The 23,322-nt window shown below is 39.2% G+C and overlaps 1 protein-coding gene across 1 annotated transcript in view; it reads right to left on the bottom strand.

Annotated features, from left to right (window-relative positions):
• TBX19 (T-box transcription factor 19) overlaps positions 1-11,563 on the bottom strand; it is a 42,166-nt gene extending 30,603 nt beyond the window's left edge. The window contains exon 1 of the mRNA XM_077155740.1: positions 10,839-11,563. Within this exon, the coding sequence (XP_077011855.1) occupies positions 10,839-11,035 (197 nt within the window). The 5' untranslated portion in view covers positions 11,036-11,563. The remainder of the gene's footprint in view (positions 1-10,838) is intronic.
• Positions 11,564-23,322: the final 11,759 nt, after the last annotated feature.

Here is a 23,322-nt window from a genome sequence, read left to right as displayed (position 1 = left end):
ACCGGGGTCCTCCGGCATAGCAGGCAAGCACTCTTGCCCGCTGAGCCACCGCGGCCCGCCCTACAGCCAACTAATTTTTGACAAGGGTGTGGTGTTCACTCAATTGGGAAAGAATAATCTCTTCAACAATTGGTGCTGGGGAAACTGAATCCCTGTAGGCAAAAGAAAGAAGGTGGACCCCTACCTCACACCATTTACAAAAATTAACTCAAAATGAATCAAAGACCTCAATACAAGAACCAAAATAAAACTCTTAGAAGAAAACATAGGGAAGCATCTTCAGGGCCTTGTGTTAGGCAATGGTTTCTTAGACTTTGCACCCAAAATACCAAAATAAAAATCAATAAGTGGGACCTCATCAAAATTAAAAACCTTTGTGCATCAAAGAACTTTATCGTAAAAATAAAATGACAACCTACACAATGGGAGAAAATATTTAGAAACCATATAGTTGATAAAGGTTTCATATCCAGAATATATAAAGAAATCCTCAATTCAACAATAAAAAAGACAAACAACCCAATTTTAAAATGAGCAAAAGACTGGAATAGATATTTCTCCAAAGAAGATATACAAATAGCAAAAAAAAAAACACATGAAAGCATGCTCAACATCTTAGCCATTAGGGAAAAGCAAACCAATACCAAAATGAGATACTATTTCACACCCACTAAAATGGCTACTATTTTTAAAAATGGAAAATTACAAGTGTTGGAAAGGATGTGGGGAAACAGTAATACTCATTCAAGCTGATGGGAATATGAAATGTTGCAACTGCTGTTGAAGACAGTTTGGCAGTTCCTCAGAAAGGTAAGTATAGAATTACTATGTGACTTGGAAATTCCACTTCTAGGTATATAACCAAAAGAATTGAAATCAGGGACTTGAACAGATATTTGCACACTGATGTTCATTGTGGCTTTATTCACAACAGCCAAAAGATTAAAGCAATCCAAGTGTCCATTAAGCAGTGAATGGATAAATAACATGTATATATGTGCTGTGAAATATTATTCAGCCATAAAAAGGAACGAGGTACTGATACACGCAACAACATGGATGAACCCTGAAGATGTCGTGTTAAGTGAAATAAGCCAGACACAAAAAGACAACTATTGAATGATCTCACTGATATGAAATAATTAGAATAAACAAATTCATGGAGTCAAGAAATATAGTTACCAGGGGCTGGTTTGGGGGTAGGGAATGGGGGTTAATGCTTAAATTGTTCAAAGTTTCTATTTGGAATGATGGAAAATTTTTGTTAAATGGGTGGTGGTGATGGTGTAGCACAATATTGCGAACGTGTTTAATAAAACTAGCGTATATCTGAATGTAGTAAAAAGGGGAAATGCCAGGTCGTATATGGGTAACAAGAATGAAATTTTTAAAAAAAAGAAAAGAAAATCCAGAGGACTGCATAACACAAACAGTGAGCCCTAAGGTGAGCCATGAACTATAGTTAATGGTATAATTATAAAAATGATCTTTGTAACAAATGTACCACACTAATGTAAGGCGTTAATAATAGGGTGGTATATGGGAACTCAGTATTTTATACGTGATTTTTCTATAAACTGTCATCTTTAAGTTTAAAAAGTCAATTAGCAAAATTAAATGTGCTCCATCTTTTGATGAGTACAATATAGACAAAAATCATGTTTTGAAGATCACTTATTGATATAAGAAAATGGTCAGGGAATATAACTAAATGATGTTTAAAAATAGCCACAAAGCTAGACATGTAATATGGACCTTAATTTAGAATGAAGAAAGGAAAGTAGTAAAGAAGGAGGGAGAGAATGAGAGAATGAGTTAGGTAGGGAGAAAGGAAAGAAAGAAGGAAGGGGAAGTGTGTACACACATATTGGGTTGAATCACAGGAAATGCTTTTTCATAGGACAAAAATAGTTGAATATTGGAAATTTTATGTCTTCAGTCTAATATTTAGGAAAAGATCTGAGAGAAATACACAAAGAAATTAAAAGTGGTTTTTTCAAGGTACAATATTCAAGAATTTTTTTTACTTTCATGGCTTTTGTGTATCATTAATCATCAGAAACAAATGACAACAATTTTTTTAATTAACATTAATTAACTTTGGCAGACTCCAACTTTTGATCTGGAACTCTGCCCTGTTTCTTCAGTATATGCGTAACAAATGCTTTCACACTTTTATAGCACAGTCTGTTGTCTATTCTCTGAGTACACACTATTTGACTCCTTCTGTCCCCTGTGGTCTATGTGAGGTCTGAGTTTATCAGGAGAAAGAAACTTAGGCGAAGTTCAAGGTGGAGAGTAAGACCACCAGGTGATGACAGGCTTGACCAGGCCCTAGGTCTGGAAATGGCTTATTCAGGCTCTTTAGAAAGTCTTCTTCCCTTGGAGCTGATGACAGCATGCTGGACTATGAGCAGCTTAGCAAATTTGATTTGCTTTTGGTCTGTTAAGATATCAGAGTAACTTTAAAACTAGGTTTTACTGTTTAAAAAGTTGAAAATGTGATCAGACTTTGTCTACAGATATGAATGAAGCTATCTGGATAAACTAAGGTAAATCCGAATACAGAGTAAAGAATGATGTGGTCCATATTTTAAAACTTCAACTTCTGTGTGAGTCCAAAGGAAGAGATGTTTATTTGTTGCAAAATTTATATCTTGGGTAGCACATTATCTAATTTAACTTGTTTGGTCAGTTTATTTGAACACCATAGTTACATGGAATCTTGAATATGGCATGAGATCTTATTGGTTTGTACAGATTAGTATGATGCCCCAATACATCCCAGAGTAATTTGAACAGAGAATAAAAAAGTATTTGCAAAATTCACTTGGGGAACTGGAGAGAAGGGAGGAAATATTAAACTTCACCATCTGGGGAATTTCTGATACCCTCACAAGCAGTAGGGACAACCAATTCAATAGGCTGAGTCCTTAATCTTGGGGTTTGCCTCTATAAAACTTATTCTTCCAAAGGAGACGCCAAGCCTACTTATAATTATGCCTTAGAGTCTTGTGCTGCTCAGATGTGGCCTCTCTCTTAGCCAACTTGGCAGGTGAACTCACTACCCTCCCCCCTAACTGGGATGACTCCCAGGGGTGTAAATCTCCCTGGCAATGTGGGACAGAACTCCAGGGATGAGCCAAGACCCGGCATCATCGGACTGAGAAAGCCTTCTTGATCAGAAGGGGAAGAGAGAAATGAGACCAAATAAAGTCTCCGTGGCTGAGAGATTTCATACATAGTGAGAGGTTATCCTGGAGGTTATTCTTATGCATTATTTAGATACCACTTTTTAGTTTATGGTGTATTGGAGTGGCTGGAGGGAAGTACCTCCACAGCCTTGATTCTCAAAGACAATTGTATAACTATGTAACTTTTACAATGTGACTGTGTGGTTGTGAAAACCTTGTGTCTGATTTTCCTTTTATCCAGGGTATGGACAGATGTATAAAAAAAAATAAGGACAAAAAATAACAAATAGGGAGAAAGATAAGAGGTAAAAAAAAAATTGGGTAGTTTGAAATACCCAATAGATGGTCAATGAGAGGGAGAGGTAAGGGGTATGAGTATGGGATGTATGAGTTTTTTCTTTTGTCTTTCTATTTCTTTTTCTGGGGTGATGCAAATGCTCTAAAAATGAATATTGTGATAAATATACAAGTATGTGATATTTTGAGCCACTGATTATATAATATGGATGGACTGTAGTGTGTGAAGATATCTCAATAAAAACATACATTTCCAAAACTAGGTTTTAATTTGTTCTCATGGCCAGGAGAGGGCAAGAATCTAAAAGAGAGACAGTCAAGTGCCTAGCACAGTCCCTGGAGCATGGCAAGCATTCTGTAAGGAGTTGTCAGATACATGCTGTCCCTGGCACCTCTACTCATCCAACTCCCCTTTAGGACTTCTCCCCTTCCACATGCTTCCAAGGCCTCAAAGAGCATCACTTGGAAGCCCTGCCCTGCTTAGTTCCAAATGTAACTTTTCCCAATTCCATGACTACAGCAAGACTCACCATCTTACTCTCAGAACCTTAGGTGACTACTTTGCTAAGACCTAAGAACTTAGTTCACATTAAGGAGTCAGTGACTTATACAAACGAATCCTAGCAATGTCCTCACTTGAATGATACTTTCTCCTCTACCTCTATCACCTGATTATCAGCAATAGCTTCCTTTAAGGCACCCAACACCCACAGGCTTCCTTTCCCATCAAGCGACAAGAGACCTAGAAACATCCCTCATTCTCATCCTCTCGGGTGGACTGGCAGATAAATTACTCCACTGGAAACATCCAGCCTCATAAAGTTTTGTAAGAATTCAATGAGTTAATTCACATGAAGTGCTAATTCCAATGCCTAGCACCTACTAAGCGCTCTGTGAGTGATGGCTCTATTGTCATTACATCCAAGTCCTTCAGCCAGCCCAGGCCTGCCTCTGTCCTAGGGGTAAGGGGTATGGGCAGTGACTTCGGAAGACGGAATTACAAAGGGCATCAACTCTGGGTTCCTCCCTCTTGCTTGGCTGGCAGGGACCATGTCCCTCTGCTCCTCTTTCTGGAGAAAATACATCTAGAAGACTGCTAATGGGTATGGGGTTTTTTTTTTTTGGAGTGATGAAATTTTTTTGAGATTAGATAACGGTGATGGTTGCACATTGTGAATGAACCAATGTACTGAGCTGTACACTTTATAAAGGGGAATTTTATGGTATGTGAATTATATCTCAATAATAAAAACGAAGTCTAAGTAAATTAATAATTTTTAAAACCACCTCAGTTTTTGCTCTCCAGCTGCACGGCAGTCATCTGTACAGAGATCCTAGGCTTTGGGGATGAACCATGGAAAATGGCTAATCCTGGCTGCTCCCTCCTTCCCTCGACTTCCTCATCATGGGCTCTCCCTTCCCTCTGTCTTATCGTGTTAAGGAGATAAAATTCATTTAAACAGGTGCCTAAGACAAGCACAATGAATTAAACAATCCTTCTAGGGGAAAAAAAAGCGTCAGATGATGTTGTATTCCAAATCCAGATCTTGGTTGAATATTATATTGCCCATTTCATCTCTCTCCTCCCTTAAGAGGATGATTCTTTGGTAGAAGGATTTTCCTTCATTATTTTATCTTGATAAAAACCCACACTCTTTCTTTTACAATGTATTTTAATTTTTTTCAATTATTTCTATGGTGTTTTTCAAATGTAGAAAACAGCAGACTCATGAAGGGAAGGTTATTTGCAAAGAATCACAGAAGTAGGCATCAGAAATTTTCTTAGGAATCATTTGGGTCATTTTAACAGCCAGGTGCCTGGCTTATTTCTATAAGGTCAATGGAGAAATGGTCTCCTGACTTCTGGCCCACTGCTTTTCTACAATACTAAAGTTTACTTAAAACACACGTACACACATATACACACAGGAGTAGAACGTGTATAAGTGTCATTGCAGACATGAAAATTTTAAAGTACCAAAATTTTTCTCAATAAGTATATGTAGTATATGTAAAATTTAAAAAAGAAAAGCAAACCCAGGACATATCTTCCACTAAACTTCAGAATAATGACATAGTTCTTAAATAAGGCAATGTGGCTTTTATCTTCATGGTTTGAAAGGTTAGGAAGGTTCAATAGTGCTGACCTAGGATTTAAGAGGTGATTTGATACAGGATGCTTCTAATGATAATAATAGCTACCATGTACTGAGTTTCACCCTGCACCTTAGACATAACATAGCTACATCTTGTTTAAGTCTTACTCCACCCCGAGGAGGTAAATGTTTTTATGCCCATGTTACAGATGCAGAAATAGGGCTCAGGAAGCACAAGCCCACACTGCTTTTCCTGTGGCTCTCTGCCTTCCTGTTTGTTACATTCACTACATCTTCTTTCTCTCTCTCTCTATCCCATCTAGAAAGTTAATTTGGTTGGTCCACAATGACAGGAAAAGCTGCTTTGATATTTTTCAAACTCCTAATATCTAATTAGAGATTTATTTACTAACGCAACAAATGCTTTTTGAGTGCCTGCTCTATGCCAAGAACCATTTTAGGTAAGGATTCAATAGCAAAAATTGTCTTATTTGTGGTGCTTATGTTCGAACAGAGAAGACAAACAAGTAAAGAGCTTTTGTGATTTTTTTTATTAAAGTACAAGATAGTTTTATATTGCAAGAGTACTGTGAAGGAACTAAAATGGACCATGTCACAAAAGGCTGCTTTACATGGCTCTGGGTAGATGTTAGGCCGAGTAGAGAGTGATATTTAAGGTAAGACCTAAATAATAAGAAGAAATGAGTCCTCTAATGCCAGTGGAGGTACATTTACAGGCAAAAGGAGCGACAAATACAACAGCTCTAGCATTCAAATACATTGGACTATTGAGGAACCAAAAGAAGGCAGCCAGGATGGCTGAGGCAAGTGAAGGAAAAATTCAAATGTTTATCCCCAATGTTGATAAGTTAGAGTGCCCTCCTCTCTCTCTTGTTGCAATATGCTGGATCTCACAAAGAATATAGCATGACTTTTCATTCCAGAATAAGACAGTGTGTATAATAGCTTTTCCTCTTTCATGCTGCATATAGGAAGCCAGGATCACATAAAAAGATGCTCAACATCATTAGCCACTAGAGAAGTACAAATCAAAACCTCAGCGAGATACCATTTCACATTCACCCGGATGATTATAACAAGAAAGACAGACAATAGCAAGTGTTGGCAAGGAGATTAGAGAAATTGGAACCCTCATAATTGCTAGTGAAAATGCAAAATGGTGCAACCACTTTGGAAAACAGTCCAGCAGTTCCTTAAGCAGTTAATTATGAAGTTACCATATGACCCAGCAATTCCATTCCTTGGTATATGCCTAAGAGAAATGAAAGCATACATCCATTGCAAAAACTTGTACATAAATGTTCATAGCAACTTATTCATAATAGCCAAAAAGTGGAAACACCCCAAATAGCCATCAGCAGATGCATGGACAAGTAAAATGTGGTATGTCCATACAAGGGAATATTATTAGGCAATAAAAGGAATGAAGTTCTGACACATGCTACAACATGGATGAAACATTATACTGAGTGAAACAAGCCAGCACAAAAGGGCTATAATATTGTATGATTTTACTTGTTTTAAATATCTAGACTAATCAAATTCAATGAGACAGAAAGTAGACTTGAGACTCCCAGGAGCCATGGAAGAGGGAGCAATGGGAATTTAGGGGTACAGTGTTTCCATCTGGAGTGAGGAAAGAGTTTTAGTAATGGATGGTGGTGATGGCCGCACAACACTGTGAATGCAATTAATGCCACCGATAAGTACACTCAAAAATAGCTAAAATGGAAAATATTACATTAAGTAATATGTGCCCACAATAAAATTTAAAACAAAAATCTGTGAACTATAAAGGCATGGTGTGGGACTGTATTTACCTGCTGTGCATCCTTAGTTTTTCTCCCTCTTTTGCACTGCTCTCACTGGACACTATGAACATCAGCACATGGACCCTGCACCCACATCTCTTAATCATTGGATATTCAAAGTTAGTGATTCTCAGCACATTTTGAGATAGCACATAGAGGAACCAGTTACATAAGAAAATGCTTCCAGTTTCTTAAAAACCGCTCAAGGCAAATTTAAACAGAATTAAGTCAAAATTATTTAACAGCATGAACATACAAGTGAAATACAGCATTTCCATTAAGGAAAAGAGGTTGCAGATGAAGAAAACATTAAGTAAAAGATATTTAATTTGTTTGCCTCTGTAACCTGAAATACTTTTATGCAACCTAAAATACAAATTCCTAGCTTAAAGGATGGAGAGGAAAAGAAATATTCATTACTAGCAATGGCTCAAATGAGCCTAGTATAAAGTGGTGATAGTGCTGTTATATCTGAAAGACTATTAAATATGAGTACCTAAAAGTTTAAAATAAAAAAAAATAGCAGGCCACAGTGACTCAGCAGGCAGACTTCTAGCCTGCCAGGCCCGAGACCGGGTTCGCTTACCGGTGCCTGTCCATGCAAAAAAAATGGTGGTGATTTTATTCCCGGTGCCTGCCCATGTTAAAAAGAATTAGTGGGAGGAAGAAAGAAAGAGGAATGGGAAAGGAAGAAGCAGTAAAGCAGAGGGAGGGAAAGAGGGAGGAAGACGGGGGACGCAGGGAAGCAGAGGGGAAGGAAAGAGGTAGGGAGGGGAGGATGCAAAGGAGGAAAGCCGTAAGATCTCAGTTTCTGGGGGATAATCCCCCTGTGTTTTTTTCAGGGAAAATCTCCTCTCTTCACAATTTCCCATCATGCCAGAGGCAAGCGCCCTGTTTATATGTAAGGTAGGTCTCTATTTGAAAATGGAGTCTTTTCATTCTTTCAGCAGTCCATCCTATGCTATTACAAAACTTGCAACTATGCAGAACAAAGAGACCCCAAGAACCCAAAAACTATCTGATTTCTCCAAATGAAGCTGTTTAAAAAGTCAAATAGTTAACCATCTACAGGGCCAGGCAGGTAATATGGATGAAGAGAGCCCAGGAAAAAATGAAGGTCCACAAATCTACCTTGGTCAGGCTCAAGAGTTGGAGAGAAGGGTGGGACCAGGTATTTGGAGGAGGCATGGCCAGTCCACAGACAGAGAGCAGAAGATGTCTGGGAATAGATGACTGAGAGAAGAGAGAGAAAATAAAGGGAATAAAGAAGACAAAACGAGAAAGGTGTTCAGTGGTAGAATGCTCGCCTTCCATGTGGGAGCCCCGGGTTGGATTCCTGGACAATTCACCCAAAAAAAAAGATGTGTCTAAATCAAGATGGTAAATTGTGATTGACAATTTAATCTGAGAAACTAAAAGATTGAGAGTAATTCCAGACCAAGCACATTCACTAGCAACCACATGATTTTCTTACTGGTATACCTTCTCTTCTTTATCCAAAATATAAAGGGAACTTTCTGTGTCCTGGTGAAATCTTTGCCCTAGGAACATTAAAGGAATTTAAGAAGAAGAATCTGTTCATGTGAGGAGGGGAAACAGCAGAGGGACCTCCTCAGCTAAGTAAGAATGACCAAGTTGACCATAATCAGACTCTCTCTACTAAGAATAATTTTCACATATTTAATATTAAACAATTTTAAAATATAAACATTTAAAATTTTAAATATATGAAAAAATCATATAGATGAAAAGTGCAAGAGAAAGTTATTTTTAAATTTTAAAAGTACTTTCCAATCTACTATATTATTAAATTAGATTTTATATTGGTTTCAGGAACTTGTATTATTTATTCCTTGCTAAAGTAAATGAGCTATATTTTTACTTGGTGGTTGTAATCATTTTACCTTACTACAGGGTCACTTTGACAGTAAAATAGATGGTATGAGGTTATGTTTTAGTATAACTACCATCCTATAAGTATAAGGAATAATGAATAGAGAGTTCTACCTATTAGCAGCACCATAAAATTTTTGCAATTGCATACTCATCCTTAAAAAGAGACTAAAGCCAATTAAGAATTTGGAGTGACTCTGAAATGAAAAGCTTGTTTTATATTGCTTTCTAGCAAAGAGACTGAAAGTCATGTGCAAATACAGAGCAAGAGTACGAACAGGTATAATTAAATCTACAAATATTAAAAATGTTAAATCCTCTATATGAAATAAATACAGAACACAGAGAGAAAATATACTGTGCAAAGTTGATACTCCTGCTACTTAGTAATAATTTATTAAATGCCCTTATTCCTAGGGTCCCTTTCACTTATAAAGCTCTACACTATCAGGCAGCAGCATTCAACCTCACAAAATTCCCAGATGGGCCAGGAGTGGTTCATTTCCTATGCTATGCATCTTGTGCAAAAATGGAAGAGTGGGACATCAGGAGAGGAAGCATTCTGCACAAGAACAAAAGCCTGATGGAAGTTCAAGTGGTCTCAATTTTTCTGCATTAGGAAGCAGAATTTCTCTCAAGGGTCACAAGTACACTCCTGCTAAAACTAATCCTAGTGAAAAAGCTTTTCAATATTTTGTACTTTTGTGACCATGTCTACCAAAAGATAAGTGAGTGTCAACTGAATATTTAAAGCCAGTGTGGCCAGGCTGGGAGCAGTGAGATTTTCTTTCAAAATATTTGGATCTCCTCTACTAAGCGGAGGTGTCTAATATTACTTTGACAGAACCTTAGAGGACTAGATTTAATAGAATCCAATAATGTCAGCAGAGATCAGTTTTGGTTAATCCCTAACTTGCTGCGGTGAGAAAAAGAAGGCACCTCTCTTCTCTAAGGCTATATTTTACGATTTCATTCACTCTTACTATGACGGCTCTCGCAGCACAATCTCAAATGAACACTCACCGCAAACACATGAGGGGAAGTCTGACTGTCAATGAAATTCAATCTGCCCTTTTGCTCCCAATCTTCAGCTAGTCAGAAGTTTGCTATACTAGGGAGAAAACCATCCAGCTTCCAAAGACAGTTGGCTTTCACTTTATCGGAACAGACTTAGGGATCAGATCTGCTGCAGGGTAGGCAATCAGTCAAAAATCAATACTATTTCCTGACATTTGAGCACATTTTCCCAGGCCCTTGGAGCATGCCCCCCTTTACAGCAACTTCCCAGAATTTCTCTAATTGAAATGCATGTCAGACAGGGGGGCTTCGTCCTCCACTTCTCTGATGACCTCAGAGAAATTAACTAAATTGGCTGGGGGAAAGCCATGTGAGACGGTCCGTCTCGGGAGCATGTTTAATCAGACTGCACTGCCTCTGAATGAAGGGCAGAGCCTCTTCCATATTCAAGCGGTCTCACCTCCCTTATCAAGCTCTGCAGGCCCACACAGGGCCGCAGCTAAACTTACCTGCCATTTTTGGTCACGATCATTTCGTTAGTGACTTCTTTGAACCTCTGCCAGAGGGGTGCATCCTCCAGGATGATCTGAAGTTGCTTTTCCGTCGGGTCTCCTTTTTCCCTGCCTGCCTGGAGCTCACTTTCCACCACGTGCAGCAGGCGAGAAACAGTGCCTTCGCTGGCCTTCTGAGAGCCCAGCTCACTCATGGCTGGTGGTCCCTCACAAACTTTGCTGAGAAGTGCTCGCCAACTCGCCTGCTTCCACCTCTTTCCTGCCCTCACTTGCTTGCTTTTCAAACCCAGCTGGATGCGCCCGGGGAGCTGGAGAGAAGATGTCCCCTGGCTCTTGTGCAAGCTCCTAGTATGTCACCCCTTAAAGTCTCCAAATTATACCACCAACCTGTTAAGCTTTAGTTGGGGAGGGGGTGGAGGGAGGGGAGAGGTAGGGAAGAAAGAGCCCTCTCTTAATTACTCATTGGATCAGATGGGAGGGAGCCTGGCTTTCCCATTGGCTGCTGCGCATAGAGTAGCCGTTTAAGAAGAGTACTCCATCCAAATTATCAGGCTTTTATCTTGTTGTACCTGAAGAGGTCTAATCGGTGTATTGAGGACCATTTTCCTGTTAATTAAAATTGTTCCAGGCTCAGACTGCAACAATAGGGCAAATCATGTTTGTGTATAAATCATGGTATGTGGCACCTATAGGGAAGTAGGTCCTGGGGAGAACCGACAAACTTGATGCCCACCCAGGCTTTCCTGATACAGTCGAGAATTTAAATCCCTCAGCTATTCTCTAGCACCTTCAATTGATGATGAAGCCTGGGGAGAAGGAGACATACGTGGAAGGTCAAAGACTCAGTGCCAAGGCCCATGACGGCTGCACTGGAGAACGATGAAAGAGGCTCGGTGTGCCTGCCATTCAAGGCTCCAAGATCAGGAGAGAAGCAAGGCTCTAAGGACCTCTTTCTCCCAGGGCATCCGCTACTGGTCTTCTCTCTCCTGAACTTCCCCACTTAGGCACACCTACTTATCTCAAGCACTCTACTCACCTCCTTGGAGTCTAAAACTTGCCTTTCCTCTCTAGGACCTAAATCCTCTAACTCTTCTTCTCTTAAGAGGGGGGGAAAATATCAGTTAGCATATTATCAATCTCTCTTAACATGTCTTCTGCTGCCAGTGAGTATAGGCAAGTTGGTTTTTTTTTTTTACATTATTTTGCAGAGCAATTCCAATCCTCAGTCCAGAAAAGCATTCTGGCTTTCCTTTTAGACAGCCCAAGGCCAACTGTGGCATTCTAGGGTGAATCCTCACATTACCTGGGAAAATACAACTAGCAGAAAACATTTCCTTTCAGTACTCATGGGAGGGGGAGAAGCAGGAACAGAAGTAGCTCTACCACTCCCCACCCCACACACACCCTAAGCAGGTCCTGGGGTTTTGATGTTCCCTCATTACAACAGAAAGTTAGAAAAGCAAGACAAAGGGAAAATAAAAGCTATGATATTAGACAAAGTCAGGGTAAGGATGAAACACAAAATGCATTTCAACACATTTATTCAGAGTCCACGAAGTGCCAAATACTGATGAGACATCACATGCAGTGATGAACAAAACAGAAGTGTCCCCTGCCCTCACAGAAGTCACAATCTAATGGAGAAGATAATGATATACAGTAAACAATGTCTAAGTCAGTATCAACAGTGACAAGTACTAAAAGGACTATGGAAAAGTGGGGGGCGATGGAGAAAAATCTGTGCACAAATTTGCATGTATGTTACCTTACGTGGTACAGGGGAGTTTGTAGGCGCCATTAAGGATTTTGCGATGTGGAGAGGATCCTGGGTTATCTGCTTGGGTCCGATGTGATCACAAGGATCAGAGTCAGTGCGAGATAGAGGCAGAGATCAGAGGGGAGAGAAGATGTTACAATGTTGGTTTGGAAGAGGGAGGGAGGGACCTTGAGCCAAGGAACAGAGGTGGCCCCTAGAAACCAGGAAAGGGAAGGAAAGAGTCTCCCTAGAGCCTCCAGAAGGGACCCAGCCCTGCCGACAGCTTGATGTTAACATAATGAAACTGACTTCCAACCTCTGACCTCCAGGAAGGTAAGATAATAAATTTATGTTCTTTAAGGCACTAAATTTGTGGTAACTTATTCCAGCAGCAAAGTAATACAAAGACCATAAAACATCTAAGAGGAGATTTCAAGAAGTCACTGCTTGCAACTGTGTTACAATTGTGGTTCTGAGCTTTCTAGCAGCCAGTGCGAGAGGGGTATAGTGCCATGCATTTCACTGTGTTCATAAAATAAAAACTAGCCATTTGCTCAGGGGAAGCTTTGCTTCTCCTTATGCTTAAACTGAGAAAAATTTCTTCCATGATTGTTTGTAAGGAAAAGATTATGTGATAAAGTGAACGATATCCCCGCAAACAGTCCATAAATAAGACTCTCAAAGAGTCTTATAATCTAGAAGGGAGAAAAAGGCATGCAGCACCCAAGGAATCCCAATATAGAGATGTGTAAAGTGTTTTGGAAGCACCACCAAGGGGAAAATGAAGGAAACAATTCTGTTTTTCTTATCAGTCTTATCCAAACCAGTGTATTCCTGCTAACTGGTTAGCACATGGAGGTTTACAGCCAGTGGGCCTGGGAAAGAATGGCACGTGCCAGAGAATAGCACGTGCGATCAGCTTCCAGACTCTCCAAGCCCATGTGGCAAACCTGAAGAGGGAGACTTCCAGAAATAAAAGCCGTCTCCACTCTCTCAATTTAGGTCCGGCTTGTCTAGACAATGACTCTACTCCCTAGTCATTGTCTGCCTCTGAGTTCTGCATTATTCTAGATGGATTGGACCATAAGAAATTACTGATACTCAACCTTTTTTATCTTCAAAACAGCAACTTCAAATAGTTCAACCATTTAATTCAGAGTTAAAAGTTAGGTAATACATGATTCAAAATCAGAGCTTCAATTTTTGAAGATTGGCCACATATCTTCAACATAGGGTTAAATCACTAAATTGTTATGCCTCCAATGTCATAAGCCATGTTCCTTTTAACCTTAAACCTAGTATCTGGTGTATTGTACGCCATCGATAATTATTACTTGATCAATTGTTTAATATATCAAAGATGCAGTAAGGAAAAACAGTTTTTATTTTAAAAACTTAGTTGTATTTACTCGATTACATACTTTTAGAGGCATCACAATATTTATGGAGACATTTTTAAGAGAAAATAACATTTCAAAAGGATTTTTTTAACATTTTTTTCAAAGCTGTTATTAATGACATCCCAAGGATTCTTTGAGATAGCCCAAAGGAATTTTGATGGAAATATTGAAAAAGAAACTTGTATTCAAAAATATAAATATGGAAACTAAAATAATGAATAAGAAACAAAATAATGTTTTAATCAAATGTTAGCATGCTTCTTCACAGATTCCGGGAATGCTAAATATTCAACAGTATCAAGTCAAATAAAGCAAAGACACACACAAAAATTCTCAAACAAACTAACAAAAGTCAGTGCAACTTTTTAAAAAAATACTTAAGATTTTGGGTCTATGGAGAAGCCATGCCCCAGTTATTTAATGTTAGGATGGAGATGGAGGAACTGAAACGTCATGAAAAGCCCTGAGCACCTTAAAATCGTGGCTCTCTGCTAACTCTTCAGAGCTAAATAACGACTCCACTCTGCTCAGTCACACATCAAGCCATATACACAGTCCACCAGTTCAATTGTTGCTCCAGCTTTTCACCATTTCTCAATGGGTGTGAACAGTATATAGGTGCTCGTCTGCATTACTCAGTAAGGAACAGATAAATGACTACACATCAGGTCTACCTGGGAGTAATACTAATTGCCAAACTCCTCTTTACATACTACTTTAAGTGTAACAAGGAAATCTGCTTTGTAAGTAACTCTATTGTGAATTCTGTAGTAAAGCAAAAACCTCCTCCGTAAACAACTGCCCCCTAAGAATCTGGGGTATGTATCTGAATTTTCACTATGGGCTCACTTAAAGGAGGACTTGGCTGAAGCATTCCAGGAAAAGGGAAAGTTCTCATTTGGGAAAGCCCCATAAATGATCGACAGAAGTGAATCAAATAGCCAGGCACATAGTGAGTTAGCAATGCTTCTCTTATTGCCAAGGTGTCATTCTTGCATAAAACATCTGAATTTCATTCTTATAAAAGTCTAAGTACTCAGGCAAATATCTGGTACCTTTCTCAGTTGCTTATACCAGGAGCTCCAGCTATTGACTGTCAGTCGTGGGCATGTAGGAGCCAGGTAGGGAGCTCCAACCACATGCCTCATACTTTACTCCTTAGTTTGGGATTGCTGTATGCTCACCCCCTTTGTAGAAGGAATCTGATATGCTGAGGTCCATGGGAAGGAGTAAAAGAATTAAATGGGCTCTGCCACAAATAACCCTGTGTCCATTGGCAATTAACTTCTCTGCCTCTCTTTTCTCTTCATGAGCTAGAGAGAAATGAAAAGAAATCTTTGAGAACACTTCATCAAAATCTCTCAGATGTCTTCCAACTTCAAATGGGACTCATGACAACAGGGACGGGTGTAACCTTTCTGGCATCATTCACTCATTCATTCAGCCAACATGATCAAGTACTCACGTTATGCTAGGTTCTGTGCACGGGACCACACCTGGCCTCAGTTGCCTGCAGTGGAAATTTGGAAGGAAAGTTATCTAAAGAGGCACAGAAGAGGGAGAGCCTAGCTCTCCCTGCAGAAACCAGGGACACCTCTACAGAGTAGGTGATGCTGAAGGCTGAGTTTTGAAGAAGTTTGCATCAGGAAAGGGAGGCATTCCAGAAAAAGAATATTCTATGAAAATGCCAGAAGGCAAAAAAGCAGAGAATATTCAAATAACAGCAAGAAGTTCAGCCTATGGAACATTAAACCAGGGATGAAACAACAAAGGGTTTTGGATACCATACTAAAAAGCATGCTACAGAACAGCATTTCCTGTAAGGAAACAATTTTGGGTGGTGTGTGGACTAACATTGGCTCCTATAATATTTATAGAAGAAAAATGTAACTAGCATCAGAAATACTTACCTTTATGGATAGTAGTTCTTAGGACAAGTAAAATGCAAAAATAGAGATATTTAATTTAATTAAAATGTTAATAAAGCAGTAATGCAAGTAAAACTTGAAAATTAAAAAAGGTCGTAAGGAGATGGCCAAAGTTTAACAAACGCTATTATAGGTGCTTAGGAACCATTGAATGATTTTGAGAGTTAGATGACCTGCTCAGGTTTGCATTTAGGAAGATTGCTTTGGTGGCAGTGTGGAAGCTGGATGGGAAAACAGTGGGACTGCAGGCAGGAAGAAGACTGCTGCAGAAACCTTCAGGAATGCGGAGGAACTCTCAAGGCAGTTGCAATGAGGAAGGAACAGATGGAGCATACGTGAAAGGTATTTAGAAGGGAGACTCCATAGGACTAGGACACCTTTGGGTAGGGCTGGTAAGGAAGAAGGTGTCCAGGATGATGCTAGGTGTAGTTGGGTGACTGGGCAAATGGTAGGGTTGTTCTCCAGGAGAGAGAACACAGGAGAAGAGTTGGAAGGGATGGCATTCCACATTCACCATGCGCAGGGGCATGCACTTCCATGAAGAGTCTGCAGACCACAGGGTGTGTTTGCCCACACACTCTTGGACATTAACTTGAATATTCAGAACTGGGAACTGGAGGGATATAGATGCCCAGTCACGTGACCTCTAGATGTGAATGCCAGTTAAGGGATTAAAAGGGTTAAATGTTCCTCTTCTGTCTCACAAATTTTCTATTTCACAGGCCCAGCAGCTGCTGTGCTGCTGGTTGGCAGTGGTAGTGGTGGGGAGTTGAGACATTAATTAAGGTGTGCAGTCTACCTGACACCTGATAGCACTACTGTGTCCTCTGGCATACAGCAGCCCATGTCTTGGACTTAAAGGGCAGAAATTGAAAGCCACGCAAATCGAGCTTTCCTGAACTGTGCCCGGATCCTTAGGCACACACCAGGCAGAATCCATGTCTGCACATTCAGTACCTGCAGTCTGCAGAAACCTAACACCTTTCTCCACCCACCTCCAGTGCCACCAGGAAATTAACACTCGCCCAGGTACTTGGTCATAATTAAACTGAACAAAAAGACAGCTGTTCCTACCTTTCTTTTTTAATCACCAACATGCAACTCTGGGGATTACTAGCTTTGGGGTGATTTAGGGAGGATTACTCTTTCATTAGCATCTGGGGTCAGTTCCAATACAATGTCATAAGAGCCCTTTAAAATACCCTCCCATACCGATAGCTCATCCCTTTCCAGGTCTGAAAAGTTAGACTTTGCAAAGCCACTGGCAACCTATTTGTGAGACCCTCAGACTTCTGTGATTTCTAACCAGAAAGATCACACAAAAATTATTTCTGCCATGAATTTCTAAGTGTCTATGGGAAGGAACAGCTTCAGAGTAGGGAGATGACTGTCCTCCATGTTGACAAAGTCAAAAGATCATTGACAGAAAAAAACGAGCATTGATTTCTCCATAGCTATCACTGTACATCACCAGCCCCTCATTCAGCAGACCCAAGGGACTCAACATGCTGGTGACATGAGTGAAGGCTAGGCACATCAGAGTCTGCGGAAAGGGGAGAACATATGGCCATCCAATGGCATCCAAAGTCAAAGAAGTTTAAATGTTGTGTGGGGATAAACAAGCACGTCTGCAGGCCAAATTCTACCCACCTGTTTGCAACCTCTTATACCCATTAATATTTGTCATTCATTCAGAAAATATTTATTAAGTGTCTACTGTGCCAGGTGGTATGCTAAGACTAGGTATATAGTGGTTAGCAAAAATAGACGCATGGAACAAGGCTCTGCTGAGGACAGTACTGAGTAAAGAAGGTCAGGGAAGGATTCCCTGAGGAAATGAGGCTTACACTGAAACCTGAAAGGTAAGCAGGAGTTAACTTGACAGACGAGAAAGAAGGCAGATGAAACAGCATATGCAAAGACCATATAGCAAGAGGAAGCATGATAACAGAACAGACTACATGACAAAATGAAAATGAAGAAGTAGGCAGAAGTCAGACCCTAAAGACCATACAGACACTTATAGGTTAAAGAAAGCATTGCCTTATCCTAAAAGTATGGAGAATACGTTTGAAAAGATTAATGAAAAATGAACAGAAGATATTGGAGGGGCTTTAGAATAGATGTGGATAGACAAATTAATAGAGCACATCAATGCCCCCAGCTAGTGATAGTAGTAACTTGTACCATCTGCATTATCTCTCAGAATCACAAATGTCACATTTACTCCCCTACTTGAATCTAAAATGGCCTCCTTCTATCTTTAGGGAGTGGCCCCAGCTCTTGGACTCCAGGTTTTGTGTACCAACTTCTGTACATCTTCGCATATGACTCCTTTCTTATCATAACTCTGGAGTTTTCATTTGTAGCCCCTTGGCTGGCTTCATTTTTGTATCCTAAAACCCTCAAACCTTTTTAGTCTGATCACATTCAGTATTCCTGGGCTTTTGTGAACCATTTCCATCTCTATCACAACTTGCTTGAAGTGGTCAATCAGAATGATACCCATTGTTTTGGTACAAAACCTTCATGGATTTTCTGCTGTGTTTACAATACCTTTAACCAATATCCATGAGGACTCCAAAGAGCCTTTCAAGGTCATAAATGACAAGTTGAAACCCATGATCACAAACAGTTTGGGTTGCTTTCCACCGTAATACTCAAGCATCCACCACTTTTCTGCCCTTTCATAAAATCTGGTTGTATCTTCCTGTACTTTTACATTAGCCTAGATTTTTTTTCAGAACTTGGCACCACCTGTAAATTTCACAATTTCACTTCATACTTCCTCTTGAAGAATGAATATGAAAACATTAAAATAGAAGCAACCTCAATTCAGATCCCCAATGAACCTCATTATTTGATATGTTCCTTTATTTCTTACTGTAATTCCCTCAATCCATTAAAACTTAGTAGAGCTTTACTTGCTTATTTAGAAAACACTTATCTGTGGAAATGTGTTAGTGATTTTTGATGTAGTTGCTGAGATATTGCCCGTTGGTTGACTCCATGCCTACTGTGATGGTTTGGTTCTGGTGTCAACTTGGACAAGCGATTATGCCCAGTCTGGTCAGGCAAGCAGTGACCCGACCATTGCCACAACGACAATTCATGGCTGGTTGATAAACCAGAAACTGGTGTTTTAAAACATCAGTCAGTTGATTGCATCTGTGACTGATTACACCTGTGATCAACTAAGGCATGTGTCCCACCAGCAAGATAATCCAGTCAGTTGAAGGCTTTAGAGAGACTCTTTCACTGCTTCTTCAGCCAGCAAGCCTCTCCTGTGGAGTTCATCCAGACTCTTCATCGGAGTCCCCAGCTTCACAGCCTGCCTACAGATTTTGGACTCTTCCATTCCCACGTTTGTGTGAGACACCTTTATAAATCTCACTTTAACAGATATCTCCTTTTGGTTCTGTTTCTCCTGAGAACCCTAACATACCCACCTTATGCCAAGCCTTTTGATGTTCTACTAAGAAGTCAATGTTTTCCCCTCCTTCTTGAGTTAGCTCAAGAATAAACATGGGAAATTCAATCCCTTCTTATATGTTCCTGGCTCAGCCATGGCTCCTTCAGGGGTCTTACAGAGTCATCAGCTCTGAGCAGTCTCCTAAACTAAAGTTGGAAAGAGAAGTGGCCTGTACAGGAGAGCAAGGGACAACTGAGTAGCCAGATGAGCCGTATTTTGGATGTAGATCTGAAACTGAACAATGGTTATTACTAGGAACCCAAAGGTCACGTCATGTGGTGCGATGACCTCATTTTAATATTGGATACTAGAGATAAAAAGTATACATTTTAATTCTTACAATAATCTTCTGTGGCTGCTTGGGGATGACTGATAGTTCTGTACAAGAGTTCCCTTTACCAGCAAAGCAGATCTTTTGATTTCACAGAAAATATTTTGTTGACGGCTATTAAGCAACATAGTTGCTCAACTATTTGTAAGTGGTTCTTTACACCAAGTGGATTACCTTTTTGTTTTTTATGGAAAGTGACTTCAAAACCCATAAGAAAAACTGTGTTCATAATGCCTGAATCTAGGATACTAGCATCTCTTATGATACTTAATTCCTATGTAATCTAGACTCAACACATTCCAGTAAATTATATAATTTGGCTGTAAGGCTATGCCTTCTGCCTCATATATATCTCTAAGGACTCATCTTCTCAGCCATCTAAAGCTCTTGTTATTACAGGGGACCAGTAGCTTATTTTCTTAATCAGAGGAACTATATATGTCCAGCTCCACCTCCTCCCTCCAGTTCCATGAGTATAATTCCAAGTCAAGCCACAAATCTAGATTGTACCTCCAATTACTTAACAGTTCTCCAAACGTGGAGTGTCTAATAGCAGTTGATGGGGGAGGAGAGGCATCGTAGTAGGGGCTGAGCAGATGTGAACATGTAAGGAAGAACAAACAGAAGTGTAGGATGTACACTCCATCTCTGAAGTCTGAGGAAGTCTACAGGGGTTTCTACCTGGAAAAATGTCTCAGGGTGATGATACAAGGAATACCTCAAGGTAAATGAATGCAAACCAGTGATACCTAAAAAAAAATAATAAGAATAAACATGACTTCAGAAAAGAGACATAAGCTCAAAAGAAAATAAATTGAAGGCACATTTTTATTGATTACCTAACATACATATGTAAGTCTAATGAGAACTGTTTCTTAAAATAGGAAAAATACATATAAAGACTCATGAATAACCAAATGACATAAAAAAATGTATTACTGAAACATTTTAGTCAAATTATGAATGGTAATGGTATCCCTTAAATTCCCATGCAGAAAATTCTTAAGCTGGTCCAACAAACTACTCTGGTTATGAGGAAGGCAGGAAGAAAAGTACCAATTAATATTATACATTGATAAGTTAAGGATGCATATCATAATATCTAGGGTAATTATTAGAGGAGAATAATAGAGTAGTTAACTTCCCAGCTAATGGAGGGGTCAGGGTGGCATTTGAAAATAATCAGTCAATCCAAAATAGAGCAACAAAAGAAATTTTTAAAAGAATATATAGCACATGTTATATAATAACGGGATACTCACATGGAAAAAAAAATGATGTGACCCCGCTATACAGCATATAAAAATATATATATATATAACATAGAGACAACAAATATTAAGCTGGTAAATTTAAATTTAAACATAGCACTAATTTTATAAAATAGTCTAAATTCTCAAAGAATAAAAAAAATTTCAGATTGGATTAAAAACAAAAACCTATGCACTCTTTATATGAGACATAAGAACACAGAAGGATTGAAACAATACTATGAAAACATTAACAAAAAAAAGTTTTTGTAATCTGATACACCAAAGTAAAAATTACCAAAGTAAAAATTAAAACAAGGAGTATTAGTAAAGAGGAGCTTTCCATAATGACAAAAGTTTCAATTCACCAAGGAAAGATACACAATTATAATTTTTATGCACTTAACATTTTCAAAATATATAAAGTAAAAACCAACAGAAGCACAATGAGAAATATATTCAGAATTGCTAGGGGAGATTTTAAAACATTTCTCTCAGAAATTTATAGAATAAGTAGACAAAAAAATGAGAACGGTTATTAAAGATAATAAAAACACTGGCAAATCTGACCTAATGAATACTTCATTTAAACATGTAATAATGGGATAAAAAATAAAATGTCTAATTATGAAAATATACAATATTTATAATTAAAACTCACTGGATGGGTTAACAAATCAGAAACTTGAAGACAGATAAACAGACAGGCAGGCAGACAGAGCAATCAGTGATCTTGAAGGCCCAGGGCGGGCCACGGTGGCTCAGCAGGTAAGAGTGCTTGCCTGCCATGCCTGAGGACCCAAGTTCGATTCCCGGTGTCTGCCCATTTAAAAAAAAAAAGAGAAACTACCCAAAATAAAGCACAGAAGAACAAAAAAGAACTGAAAAACTGAACAAAGCCTCAGTGGCCTGTGGGACAATGGCAAGCAGTCTCACTACTATGTAATAAGAGTCCCAGGGAAGGGATTGAGGGGTTCAGGAAAATATTTGAAGAGATGACTGACATCACACCAAATGTGATAAAAAAACATAAGTGTGCAATTCCAAGAAACTCAAGGATAAACACAGAGAAAGGCACTTAATCATATGCTGTCTATAAGAAACCATTTTAATATAAAGGCACAGACGCATTAAAAGTAAAAGGATGAAGAAGAGATCTATGCCAATGCATCCCAAAAAGTTAGAGTACCAACTTAAACTCAGACAAATAAACTACAGAACAAGGAATATTGTGAGAGATGAGGGACACTTACAAAATGTCAACACATCAATAAGAAATGATGAGGGCGGGCCACGGTGGCTCAGCAGGCCAGAATACTTGCCTGTCGTGCCAGAGGACCCGGGTTCGATTCCCGGTGCCTGCCCATGTATAAAAAAAATAATAATAAAATAAGAAATGATGACCCTAAGTGTGTATGCACCTTGTAATAGAGTCTGACTTGGTTTTTGGTGCTTGACTGCAGGAGCTTTTAAGCCTCACCCTCTCTCTACTCCTTTTGTTCCATATCTGGGAAAGCTGATCTCAAAGCCCAGGTGCTCTCTCCTTTGGCACTAGTGGAAGAGTCAAACCACTGCAAACCCCTGCCCACGAGAAACCTGGTCCAAGCCCAGCCCCTAGCCACAATCAAAGCCCAAAGCTCATGTTCTTTCCTTGCTCACAAGCCATTTTCTGACCTGACAGGGAAGCATTCCCTGCCCTTCCCAGTAGTATTAAAGTAATAAAAAGTTGTCATACCCTCTTAGGGGAGTAAGACATGATCTGTCTTAACATTCAAATCAAATTTTGAGTAGGGGCCCATCCCACTTATGCAGGGTGCCACCACACACTTCCAACAAACCTTCAAAATGCACAAAGATAAAACTGAGAGACTGAAGAGAAGAAATCATTAAATCCAAATTATAATTGGAGAGTTCAACACCTCTCATTCAACAACTGACAGAAGTAAACAGAAACCAGTAAGGTTAGAACCTGAACAAGTTTCCCAGCCAACTTGACCCAGTTGATATTTATAGAACACTCTACCCAATTATTTTCAAGTACACATGGAACATCCATCAAGGCAGATTATATGCTGAGCCATAAAGCAACTCCCAATAAATTCAAAAGGATTAAAATAATTTAGAATATGTTCCCTGGCTACAATGGAATTAAATTAGATATTAATAATAGACATCTGGAACACCTGCAAATGATGGAAATTAAACAACACACTTCTAAGTAGTCAATGGCTCAAAGAAGTCACAGGAAAATAAGGACACATTTTGAACTGAATTAAAATGAAAACACAATGTGTAAAAATTTGTGGAATGCAGCTAAAGCAGAGATTAAAGGGAAATGTTTAGC

Source organism: Tamandua tetradactyla, chromosome 4 (genome assembly GCF_023851605.1).
Source record: "Tamandua tetradactyla isolate mTamTet1 chromosome 4, mTamTet1.pri, whole genome shotgun sequence".
Classification (NCBI taxonomy): domain Eukaryota; kingdom Metazoa; phylum Chordata; class Mammalia; order Pilosa; family Myrmecophagidae; genus Tamandua; species Tamandua tetradactyla.
This window is presented reverse-complemented; position numbering and strand designations above follow the sequence as displayed.